Below are 12,583 nucleotides of genomic sequence, written 5' to 3'. Positions count from 1 at the left end.
TTTATACATTAGTAATTTAGTGTTGCATGGTAGTATTTAGTAATATTGTAAATTTGTAATAGTATGATATTTACATCTAGTTATATACTAAACTATTATTAGTCAATTTAGTCCATATATTATAGTATAAATATATTATTTAACTAGAATATTATTGAGTTTAATTAACTATATAAGATATAGTTGTATAAAATTTAAATAATTAATATATAGAAAAATACATATTCTTATATAAAATCGGAGGCGGAGTCGGAGGGACAATCGGAGTCGGAGGCGGAGTCGGAGTCGGAGGCGGAGGGTCGGAGTCGGATCGGAGCGGAGCCGGAGTCGGTTCATCCGAAAATCCGACTCCGACTCCGACTCCGACTTCTAGGAGGAAAAAACCTCCGACTCCGACTCCGACTTATCGGAGTCGGAGCGGAGCCGGAGCGGAGCCGGAGCGGAACCGGAGTCGGAGTCGGATTTTCGGATTTTTGCTCAGCCCTAGCCCTACGTGCTGCAAAGTGCAGAGAGAAGTTGTCTCAGTACGCGCCACGTGTGACATTAGATAACCTGGTTAAAGGCTTGTGAAAGAGATCCCGGTCTCCACGCTATGAGTCTCCGCTCACGACCCAGGTGTTGCCTCTTTGTAGCTTTGTATCTCGCTCAGACGCTCTCCACTGAAGACTTTCGATCTCTCAGAGGTAAGACCCTATACCACACAGTCTCCGAACTTCTTTCTTAGCATTCTCGAATGCAAAAATTTGTTTACTGTTTTGTTCTTTTCTGTTTGGTAGCTGAGAAAATGTGGGACTGATACTGAAAAGTTTTAAGAATTTCGAGTCTTTTGGATTTTCTGTGAATTGGGAAATCTATAAATAACCAAGATTTTGATACGCTTAAGGTCGATCCTACCCTTGGATTGGTTTGAGGTCAGTACTCCATAATTTGGAACCAAAATTGATACAAACCGTGTTTTAATGATTGTTATATGATTTTATTTTCTTTTCATTTGTTTTCTATGCAACCAAAAAAGGGTTGTTGCATTATCTTGGATATATGGTTTTGTTGGTTGTTTAAGTGCCGAATTAGATCTGTCACGTAATAACTGTCTTTTTAATATGTAGAAATCAATCTTATTTTCCGGGGTGGATTTGGCTTTTTCTTAACTAGAAAAATTTTAAAACAAATCTTAGAACTTGGAAATTTGTACTTCCCTGTTGTTTAAATTTCGTTACGGATTTCCTTCTGGTGCTTCAATTGAGGTTTTATTTCTGTGACATGTATATTCTTCTATGCTGTATTGGAATGCTTATGGTAAATTAAAAACATTTTATCGTGTTCTACAAGGATTTTCTTGGAGGAATTCCATTCTCAGTTGGCGTACATGTGAAATTGGGGGATCGGCATAACTGATAGTACTTGGATTTTTACTTATAAAAAAATAGATAGTACTTGGATTTGGGTACAGTTGTTTCACTCTTTTACTATATCATCTTCGAGTGGTAATCATAGCAATCATTTTCTTTATTGGTTCCATACGCGTTCATATTTTTCCATTTGATATTATGTATAAGACATGACGGAAGTATTTTCATTTCAACAATGGATCCAAACAGCTATTTTTTCTTTGATTCGAAATACTTCTATGATGTATGTAGAAATTGTTTGGTGTTATTCTTTATTCTATGTTATTACCTATTGATGGCTGATAATTATGCTCGTTTTAGTGGAAGACAGAGAATTGGTGTTTTGATGATAACATTGCACTGCCTGTGAGACAAACATTTTGGGGATGCCTTGTAGGAGCGTTCTGAGATTTTTAAGTGAGAAGTGTTTACAATTCTATTAATCAATCTAAAGTTGAGTTAGCAATGATGATTGGTTTCCTTAAAGTCATTCATATGGGATGGCAAATGCAAAAAATTTTTAGTTTCATCATGCCTCCCTTTTTGTAGTTGTCGGTAGAAGTAGCAGTAGTATAGTTCCCTCGAGCCTTTGCTTATTCGGTAGTATAGTTGCCGGTGTCATTTAAACCAATTTTTAAGGTTGTCTATGCTATTTGTGGGAGTGTTTCTCTGCTGAATTCTGGTGAATTTTTTTATGGGTATTAGTTTTTTCTTTCCTTGTTTCCCTTTTTTATTGTGGTGCTTATAAATTGTGATGGAATACTTTAACCATAGAACTTCCGCCTGCTTTTTAATTTTTTTTCTTTAGCTTTTGTTAGCTGTGGACAGGCTCAAAGTGGTCTGGAATGATTAAAAAAATAATGGTTTGTGCTTCTATAATTAATCTAGGCAAATTAATTTTAGTTTCATTGCTTCTTTTAAGCTTATTTACTTTGTTTTTGGTCCTTGTTGGTGAATATTAGGCCCTGATATTAAATCCATAATTCCTGTTTATTTGTTTTTAGTTTTTATTCCTACTTTGTTTCAGAGGCTTTTTGTGATATATAATCTATTGGTAACTTGAACAGTATGTTCAGATAGCAGATAAAGATCAAGGAGTTCGAGGGAAGAGTCTTAGGTTTGGTTTTCAAGACTTCCCTTGGGGAGAGGGAGATAAAAGAATGTCGAGTGGTAGAAACACCCATTGGTGTTACCGGTGCAGGCAACCAGTTCGACTGCGAGGACGAGATGCAGTGTGCGACAGCTGTAATGGAGGATTTATTCAAGAACTTGATGATATGGCGCACATCAACCCATTTGATTTCCTTGGACTGGATATTGATGAAGATCATGACAGGAGGTCAGGACTTATGGAAGCTTTCTCGGCTGTTATGAGGCATCGATTGGTAGACAGGAGCCATAGCCATGACATCAGAGGCTTCAGAGCTAGATCAGATTCAGTTCCGGAACATGCTCCTGGTGTGGGTCCTTTGCTGGTTTTTGGTGGTCAAATTCCTTTTAGATTGTCTGGAAATGGTGGGCTTGAAGCTCTTTTAAATGGGACTCCCGGGATTGGTCTTACACGGGGTAATGCAGGTGATTATTTTGTAGGCCCTGGACTGGAAGAGCTGTTTGAACAGCTTTTGGCTAATGATCGGAGAGGTCCTCTCCCGGCATCTAGATCTTCAATCAATGCGATGCCAACTATTAAGATCGCACAGAGGCATCTTGGTTCTGATTCGCACTGTCCTGTATGCAAAGATAAATTCCAGCTAGGGTCTGAAGCAAGGCAAATGCCATGTAATCATATATATCACTCAGACTGTATTGTCCCATGGCTAATCCAGCACAATTCATGCCCTGTATGCCGCCAAGAACTGCCACCGCAAGGAATGAATAGTGGCCATAGTACAAATAATCGAAGTAGAAGCAGCACTTATGTTAGTAATGCTGAGGGAAGGGAGAATGGCAGGGATAATCAAGGAAGAAGGAATCCATTCTCTTATCTGTGGCCATTCCGCACATCTAATTCGAGCTCTAACCATAATGGAACTGCTGGAAGCAGCTCTCCAACTATTCGTGACAACAACCAGCAGCTGGGTTATTCTGGGTGGCCTTTTGACTAAAGTTCTTTGTTTAGATCGCAGTTTCCGTTTATTGCCATTGTGATAAAGATTATTGGAGTGGGAGTATGTTGCTTGATTGGTGAATGATGGTCTTTTTATGTTTTGTACTTAGCTGTGCTTTTTATGTAAATGACTTCACTTTGGGTGAATAACCTTGGCTGCTTCAGTGTTCCTGCCTTTTTATGCTTCATGATTGTGTCGGTTTGATGTTGATCCTAGAGAGTAAAGGGTTGGCTTTGTTTTCACTTGTATCCCAAGTACGAAATGGCTTTGCAAGTTCTCAAGTTAGAAGATTGCATACTGGTGCGTTTCATGGGTAAGATTCAGAGAACGAAACATTGAGGTATTCAGAGGAGGAAGATTAATTCATCAACCAGGCATAGAGTCCTGTCTCCTCGGTGCGCTGCTCAAAAATACAATTCGCATGGTACCAACAAATGGGTCCGACTTTAACGGCCGCTATGGTTGCCATTTGAAAACATGGGATACTAGTTGGATGGAAATGGGAGACCTGAAAAGGAAGATGTACTAGAGTTTATGGGGCTTCACGGTTCACCAACCACCACGACTTCTTCCAGACCATCCATTCCCGGTTTGGGACTCTGAAGAACTTCTCTTAGGAGTCGTTCCCCAACCCAAACTCCAGTCATCAGGAGTAGCATCATTTGCACTGGCACCACTCCAATTTCCTCCGCCACCACCACTAGCTCCATCACCACCCCAACTACTACCACCTCTGTCGCTTCCCCCGGTGCCCCCATCCACCTGGGAAAGCCCCCTGCCAGGTGACTTTTGAATTTTAGCACCTGCCCAACCATCTTCCTCATCCTTGCAAGCTGAATCCCATTTAGCAGCATCATAACCGGAATTCTGTCTCTCATTTCTGGAATTATTTCCTCTGCTACTGTTAAATGAGCCTCGACCATGCCCACCATATGGCCTAGGCAACCCATTGGGATGTCCATCTCGGCAACTGCCATTTCTGTGATCATTTTGTCCTGTCAAACCGAACACATTCGTCACAAATTCTAGACAAAGCAACAAAGCAATACTTAGTTTGGCAACAAATCAGGAAGCAATAACATATACAGAACAGAGCTAGCCCAAGATGTTTATCAAAAAGAACATCTTAATGACAAAAAGAGATAATATGACGAGATCAACCATAGAAAAATAAGGGTTTTTTTACCCTTTCTTTACTAGAAAATGCAAATGCACAAAATTTAAAATGTTCATTTTCGAAGGATATATTTTTTTTTATAAGTTAAAAAAAAAAAAAAAATTCTCGAAGGATATTAAATTCTCGGATCAGAAAATTCAACAATAATTTGCCAGAATCCAAATTTTTGTGTGTAAACGCTATTCGCAAAGGAAAATTTAGAATAAAAATCAGCTTAGGGAAAAAAATCATCAAGCAGACCGTAACAAAACTATCCTTTGGATAAAACATGCAACAAGTTGCAAAGTCAGAATGTAAATTCTAGAATAAACAAAGTCAATGGCCTAGTGATCTCATGACATCTAGCACCCGTTTCTGCTCTGAGACGGTGTCATGACTAGGGGGTAAATACGCCTGAGAACTACTATTGCCTTGAAATAATTATATAAATGGTTTGCATACACTTGCATTTCAAAATGGTAAAAAAATACAGAGAGAGAGAGAGAGACTGTAACACAAAACAGAACTGTGGAAACATGTCAGACATCTTATGTTTCTGCAGAGTTGACCTGTTCTTGAACCAGGAGTAGAAGCGCGATCCCTGTCATAAGACTGACCTCTCCAATTATCTCCTTCGTTGGACCACCCCAGCCACTACCCATTGATGCCCCGAACTGCCCCCAGTTGAAGGACTTCGCATCGGCACCCTGGAAGCGACTGACCTGAGAGAGTGTGCCGATTGAGGATCATCAATATGTCTCTGAAAGTATGTCACAAGCCCAACAATGTCCTCAAACATCCTTTTCCAGAACTTCAATCCCTTTGGATATAGGCCAACATAATCATGGTGCGGGTTTGTAGTTTGTACTCCTTATATAAGTCGGGATGAATGTGCCCGGATGCTCATGAAAGATGCAAAAGCAATAAACTATTCTCATAGTATACTCAGATTACTCGATCATCCTGAGGAGTTCATCAACTTCCGCTTTTGTGCCCTCCTGAACTTGCGATAACTTAGCATCGACTTTAAGTGAGACACTAAGGGATTAACGTATGGATCCATCACCTAGGGTTTCAATCAGTAAACACAGAAAAAATGATTATTATTTCATTGAAGCCAAGGTCAAATCCACAAAGCAACACCATGAGGAACAAGTGCTCATGGTAAACATGACATCTTTTCCTCGATGATAACATCTAAGCAAATAAAATCTAAAGCCTGTGGACACTTCAACAAGCAATCCATCTTTCACTCGATGATAAGATATATGATTTCATTCTTTTGTTAGTTGTACTCATTCAAGACAGAAGCTATTCCAAAACAATATTTAAGCTAACTTGCTAGGTTAATGTCAAGCAGATCAGCTTGCTTTGGGCATGAAAGCTCCCGAGTTCAATTACCAGAGAGCCATTTTAGCATATGGAAAATGCTGCTCTTCCCGCGGGGAGCTTGATCAGCTTTTAATTTCGACTTTCAAGCGTAGAAGCTGTCAAAGTAATACAAGGATAAATTCCAAGATCGAATTCACAGGGACAATGAGAATTTAGCAAACATTTCATTTTCGCAAGACCACATTTTACCGTTTGTAGTGACACGAGAGTTTAAAATGATAAGAAATGAGTAAACTAAATGAGCTAGCTATGAACAAAAATAATAAATTAACCGCTAGCAATATTAACACCTAAATGGGGCTATTTACTAAAGGAGCGTGGAATGAATTATGAGAGAAATTGTTGGGAAGCTCAAGTATAAGTAAAGCTGAAAATAAAAGTGAATCTATTTTTCTAAAATTGCTAAGAATCAAGAGATTTAAAGAAAATGTGCGGGAGTTGACTTAAACTTGTAAGAAGCAATTAAACAAACACTTGGGATGCAATTTTCGCCCACTAATTTGGTGATGGATTTACTTCTCTTTTCATTTTCTCTCAACCATTTTTTCATTCCTAGAAAATCATGGTCGGATGATATAGCAATGAACCACCATTTTTATTCTAACAAAACTACTTGACAAATTATATGACAATCATAGAAAAGTGAAAGAAAAACATCAAAATCATGTTACTTGTTCAAGTATCAATTGTGCCTTTACGTCTACAATTGATCTAAACCAAGAACAAAGAACTCTAATCTTTTCTAGATGCACATTGAAATATAATCCATCAAGTTAATCATCAAAAGTACTAAATATTGAAGAGAATCCAACCCCAAATAGTCATGAGTTACTCATTAAATCCCAAGCTATAAATCTAGCCTATCATCTCTAGATTAACAAAATGCTCAAGAAGATTAAAATCCAACATCACTAATTACTGCACTAAACAAAAATCGCAAAATGAAAATATTGTAATCTCCAAATGTGCTGAAAACCCAAAAGCTGAAGAAGAAGAACTAGCAGAAGGAAATAAAATCGAAAGAAAAATAATCTCAGAGTAAAAAATGCTGAAGAAAAAACAACAGACGAAAACGAAAACGAAAAACTCAAAACGGAGTAGACGGCGCATGAAAGAAATTCTTTTCTTTTTATACTCTGCGTTTTGACTCTCAGCCCGTGCGTTTCGCCCCTAAGCTTTGCGTCCCCAGCCGCATTTTACATTCCACTTCAGCCCAGTTCTGCGTTTCGCGTCTCGATTTCCTGCGTTTTGAGCGTGCGTGAGTCAGCCCAAGATCGTGTTCCAGCTCCCAGCGTTTCACGTCTGCAGTGCATGCGTTTTGCTCCAGCCTGCTGTGAGTTGCTCGATCCATTTCGTGCGTTTCTGTCCGCGTGAGTGCGTCCCTGCTGCTGTGCATTTTGCTCAGCACCAAATTCTCTCCAGCCCTACACCGTATGCGAGTTGCTCGCAGTGAGGCCACGATCGTGCGTTTTGAGCCAGGTCCTGCAGTGCGTTTCATCTTCAGCCCAGCACCTCGCGTGAGTGGATTTGCTGTGAGGCCACACTGTGAAGCCATGATCGTGCCTCCCCTGCCCTCTTTCATTTCTTTTCTTTATTTTGTTTACAATCCCTAGCTGCGCATTTCTTTTGTTGCAGCCATGCTAGTTGGTTACTTCCAATATTACCCATATAATTTTAATATCTTTCCCACAATGCCATGCAATATAAATAAATTATCATAATAAAATTTGGGATATTAATTAGAATTTAACATTGAATCAAATATTAAAATTTACTATATAATTAAGTGCTTACTTTATTTTTTTTGTTAAACAAATCATTCATTTAGCAACTTAGTTATATAATTTTTAACACTTTATCAGAGCTCTTGGGATTTTTTTAATTTTTTTTATTTAGTAATTTAAGAAGTGTTTTTTAATAATGTTGTAAATTTTTTATTTTTTTAAGAAATATTTTAAAGTGTTAAAAAAATACATTTGAAAAAAAAAAACATCCAAAATACGCTAGCGGGAGCACCAGCGGAAGCTTCCAGCGGTGGGAGTTATGACGACTGGGATAGATAATACTTGAATAAAATTCAAACCCGAGACAAAAAAATTTTCACTTTCCCGCATTCTCATCAACCGAACATACTCCATTAAAGAAAGAAAAAAAAAAATCTTCACCAGAAACCATTGTTAGGGTGTGTGTAGATATTAAAGTGAGTTGAGTTAAGTTGAGTTGTGATGATAAAATATTATTAGAATATTATTTTTTAATAATATTATTATTTTAAAATTTAAAAAAGTTGAATTATTTATTATATTTTATATTGAGATTTGAAAAAATTGTAATGATGAGTTGAGGTGAGTTTGGTAACCAAATGAAAACTTACTCTCCAATCTCCATGCAAACAAACGGACCGCAATTTGGGGACTTGGAACCCCAACCCACCAATCAATCCAGTAAACCACCCCAGCGAATTCACCAAAACAAAACGCCAATGAAACCCAGAATCCCGAGTTTCAGAAAGTTCAGCCCTAAATAACAACCCGAAAGTGAGTACCGTCTACTTCATCGTCATCGACCTCGCGGACTGCATCCACGTCAACGGGCTCCCTCTCGTCCTCCTCTTCGACCTTGTCTGCGTTCAAATCCAACAAAAACGGAGACCACTTTCTGTCGAAGAAATAAATGAAACTTGGGGTTGTCGAGGGGTGACCTTCTTCGTCAGAAACTACGGCTTTTTATCCTTGTTGGAAAAGAAATTTAAGGCAATGAACGGAGCAATCGAGAGAGAGCGAGAGAGAGTTGGTGAAATGTGCGGAAGAACCTCAGAAAGCTCGAAACCACGCTGAGAAAATTGATCGAAATCTCGAACGGGCCCGTGGATGGTGTATATATAGTGCAGAGCCTTCATATAGATTTATTGCAGCGGGGACGAAGAAAAATGTGAATTCATTATTCGAGGGAGAGGCGGTTCGATTCGCGTAAATATTCAAAAAAAATTTATTCACCATCTCGGATAGGTTTACAAATAAATAATTTTTAATCATTTAATATCCTATTATAAGATAATAAAAAAATAATAAAAGTTAAAATAGTACCATTACTCATCCAATTAAATGATTTTATAATATAACAAATGATTTTTTTTTCACAAATAATAAATTTAGGACTAGCCGACACCATTCACGTGAATATTTAATTATGAGGTTTCTTTTTCCGTAAAAATATTGAAAGAATGATGAAAAAGTAAATGAAAAATAAAACGTGGGATATAGAATTGACAAGACTATATTATCTATAATTTTTGTTAAATATGATTATCAAATGAGTGTTAAATATCATTTTTGCATGATCTCGATATTTCAATATCCTTGAATGGGACTCTCTTCTAGACGAGTGAGACACTAATCTCCTCTTTTTCAAACCTTTTGAGAAAAGATTAGATCTTTCACAGCATTTTAAAAATTATGAAAGAAAAATTTTTCTCATCAATTACTATTCATTATCTCACACTCTACATCTTAAAAAAAATACGTTCACATCTTATAAAAAAAATTATAAATATGAGATGTGAAAATAAATAATGATTGATATAAAGAATTATTCATTATAAAAAAAATCTTGAAAAATAGTTTAGTTTTTTATTTTTTTTAATGCAATAGTGAACTCACTGGTTAGTAAGACACGTTGAGACGTATAATTATATGAGAATTATTAGGTACTTTTGAAATATGAACGACTTACAAACGGCCATGCTATTAAAAATATAATGACATGTCATTGAAAATTTAAAGGCATTACTTCATGTTAGGATGAAAGTATCGTATATTTATTTATGTTTATACTGCAAAATTACCTAATAAATACCTAGATGGATTTTTTTTTTTTTTGGTTTTGTGAACATAATAGGTCCCTCCACCTAGTGTCTGGACTTAGTAGAGAGATTCTGTCCTTTTCTCTTTTTTTTTTTTTAATTTGTATGGATGATTTTTTTTGTTATGGGGTCAAAATAGATTTGTTTTTGTGCTTAGTGTTGGATTTAATTAAATTTACAACGCCATTTTATACCTCATTAAATGTCAATTAATTGTGTACAATTCACACAAGCATAATAAAAACCTTGGGAGAAAAAAACAGCAGCATGATAAACAACAAAAATATCATGGCCAATGGTGACAATACAAAACATCAAAGTGCCGTCCAGATGTATTGGTCCTACTTGATAGGATTTGATGGTAGATACGACCTGCTTGATGTTCAGCGTGACCAAATAAAAGCCTCTTTTTTTGTGTGATATTTACTAGTTTAAATAAGAGATATGTGGTAGTATAAAGTCTGTATACAATATGTTCCCGTTTAAATCATGAATAATTGAAGAGTTTGGAAGAAATTTGAGTAGAAAAAACCTATTGAGGGAGAGGATGGTCATGTTGGGCATGAGTGTGTTTAGTAGGTGAGAAAAGAGTTGCAGGTGACTAACGCTATGTTTGGGCGTAGAAGTGATCTCAGATGATATGTGGATAGTAGTAAAAAAGTAGTAAATAGTAATGAATAATTTATAAATAGTAGTGAACTGTTTGTGAATAGACTGTTTCACTTACCAAACATAGCTTAAAGATTATAGTCACGTGAGATTCACATGGCAAAGATCGGCCAAATGATCAAAGTGCATCAAACGCACCGTATAGGTTCGTTAATAAATTCATTCATCGGTATTCCTCTAATATCGGGATCAGTCTATAGAGACAAATCATATAAGAGCGTAACCAATTTGGAAATCCAACATAATGTATCCCGACGAGATACAGATCTATAAAGGTAAGTCCAACCGTGATATTCACATTGGATAGTGCTTTCAACGGCCAAATCATGCTCTAAAAAGTAACATACAAAATTGGACATTGAGGATTGTACCTATGGAGACGTTTTATCATATTGGGTCACCTCGACCTTTATAAATAACCTATCAAATACGTACAATTAATTCATAGATTCATTGGTCATGGTAAGAGTATAACCTATTTTTAACTTAAGTATTGGAGGCATCCCCACTTGATGCCCCGAGTTTTCATTTATGGTTGCAGGTCATTAGGGCACGTGGCAGACATATCTCAAATGCATGCACAAATAATAAATCCATCATTAACAATCATTTGGTTATATGTCTTATAATCAAACAAGTTAAAAGAATAGTGCTATATATACTTACAATTTTACATATTAATTCTCAACATATCAATGACTGACACGTGTAAAAATACGATTAGCAATTAGCATTTTTCATGCTTAATTATTGGATCCCAAAAGAAGGCACTTGTTTTTTGCAATGATGAAACTGATTAGAGAAAGGAAAAAAATGGTGATTCCGTGGTTCAATATGGGATTAGAAAATCCTTTTGCTGCATAATTCGGTTCCTAATATCGCTATAATTGCAATAACATCAAAATTTAGGATTTCAAAAGCATCAAAGACAAGGCAAAATAAGCTTTACTCCGTTTTTTGTTTTTGTTTTTGTTTTGTTTTTTTTTTTAGACGTGCATAAAAATAAAACGAAAGGTAGAAAATGAGAGGCCGGTGTGCCTCAAATAACAAATAATAAAAAAAAACATTATGGTGATTATGTGCCTAAAAAAAAGATAGAAAAAAACACAGGCAATTAATTAAATTTTTTTTTTTAAAAAAAAGAAGCGAGGGAAAGAATGGTAGAACACATTGGAGAAGAAGTAAGGTGCGGTTTGGATAGTAAGATGAGATGAAATTATTTTAGATGAAATATGAAATTTTAATAAAATATTATTAGAATATTATTTTTAAATATTATTATTATTTTGAGATTTGAAAAAGTTAAATTATTTATTATATTTTGTATGAAAATCTAAAAAAATTATAATGATGAGATAAGATTAAACACTTTGACTATCTAAACGAGGCCTGAATGTCCGTTTGAGTTGCGGAAAAGACTCACAATGTCACGATCTCACTTGGCGATTGATTTCCTTAATGCTTTTCATCCTCATAATAAATAAATAGAATTTTTTTTTTTTGGGTCACGTGCTAAAATGACACATAAATAAATTTATAGATGGAATAGAGAAAGTCTTATGCAGTCCAATTTAGAAAAAACTTCTTTTTTTTTTTTTAAAAGAATTAAAAAAAAAAATTCATCCATAATAAGTGGTAACAATGGTACCTGATAAGGATAATGTTAGAAAGATCTTTTTTGCCTTGTAAGTTGGGGTAGAAAACGGTGCACAAGTATAGTGATTTGTGAATCCAACAATTTCTTTTTTCTTCGGAGGTTATATTATTCTCTAATTCTCTTTTAATTAAAGTGAAAAAATAATTAGGTAATTCTGAAATACAAATAATGTAGCATTTCAACAATATGCGAAATTATTAAATTTATTAACATAAATAATAAAATAACACCACATCTTGAGATAATCTAATATATTATATTTATATTTTAAGAGAAATGATAGTTATAATTGTAAGTACGTAAATTCTGTTCAATTACTTTGAAAAAAAATGAATAAATACGAGATCTATA

General features: G+C 35.7%; 2 protein-coding genes across 8 annotated transcripts; one reads left to right on the top strand and one right to left on the bottom strand.

Moving 5' to 3' along the window:
• The first annotated feature begins 493 nt into the window (after nt 1–493).
• On the top strand, nt 494–3,659 carry LOC121267769 (probable E3 ubiquitin-protein ligase RHC1A). 4 transcript variants are annotated; one of them, XM_041171825.1, is made up of 3 exons: nt 517–683; nt 777–911; nt 2,465–3,659. In XM_041171825.1, exon 3 carries the CDS (start codon nt 2,549–2,551, stop codon nt 3,491–3,493), a length of 945 nt encoding a protein of 314 aa, XP_041027759.1. In that variant the 5' UTR covers nt 517–683; nt 777–911; nt 2,465–2,548; the 3' UTR covers nt 3,494–3,659. The 4 variants fall into 4 exon arrangements, with proteins under 4 accessions (XP_041027757.1, XP_041027756.1, XP_041027759.1 ...); XM_041171824.1 differs by having other exon boundaries at nt 2,456–3,659; XM_041171823.1 differs by lacking the exon at nt 777–911 and having other exon boundaries at nt 494–683.
• Nucleotides 3,660–3,926: 267 nt separating this feature from the next.
• Nucleotides 3,927–8,994, bottom strand: LOC121267768. Of its 4 annotated transcripts, none has more exons than XM_041171819.1 (4): nt 8,746–8,994; nt 8,576–8,667; nt 5,222–5,718; nt 3,927–4,491 (listed from the first exon to the last, which is right to left on the bottom strand). In XM_041171819.1, the coding sequence occupies exons 3-4, from the start codon at nt 5,312–5,314 to the stop codon at nt 4,039–4,041; spliced, it is 546 nt and encodes a 181-aa protein (XP_041027753.1). In that variant the 5' UTR covers nt 5,315–5,718; nt 8,576–8,667; nt 8,746–8,994; the 3' UTR covers nt 3,927–4,038. The 4 variants fall into 4 exon arrangements, with proteins under 4 accessions (XP_041027753.1, XP_041027752.1, XP_041027755.1 ...); XM_041171818.1 differs by having other exon boundaries at nt 8,590–8,667; XM_041171821.1 differs by having other exon boundaries at nt 5,270–5,718; nt 8,590–8,667.
• Nucleotides 8,995–12,583: the final 3,589 nt, after the last annotated feature.

This window comes from Juglans microcarpa x Juglans regia, chromosome 5S, assembly GCF_004785595.1.
Source record: "Juglans microcarpa x Juglans regia isolate MS1-56 chromosome 5S, Jm3101_v1.0, whole genome shotgun sequence".
NCBI classification, from domain to species: Eukaryota; Viridiplantae; Streptophyta; class Magnoliopsida; order Fagales; family Juglandaceae; genus Juglans; species Juglans microcarpa x Juglans regia.
This window is presented reverse-complemented; position numbering and strand designations above follow the sequence as displayed.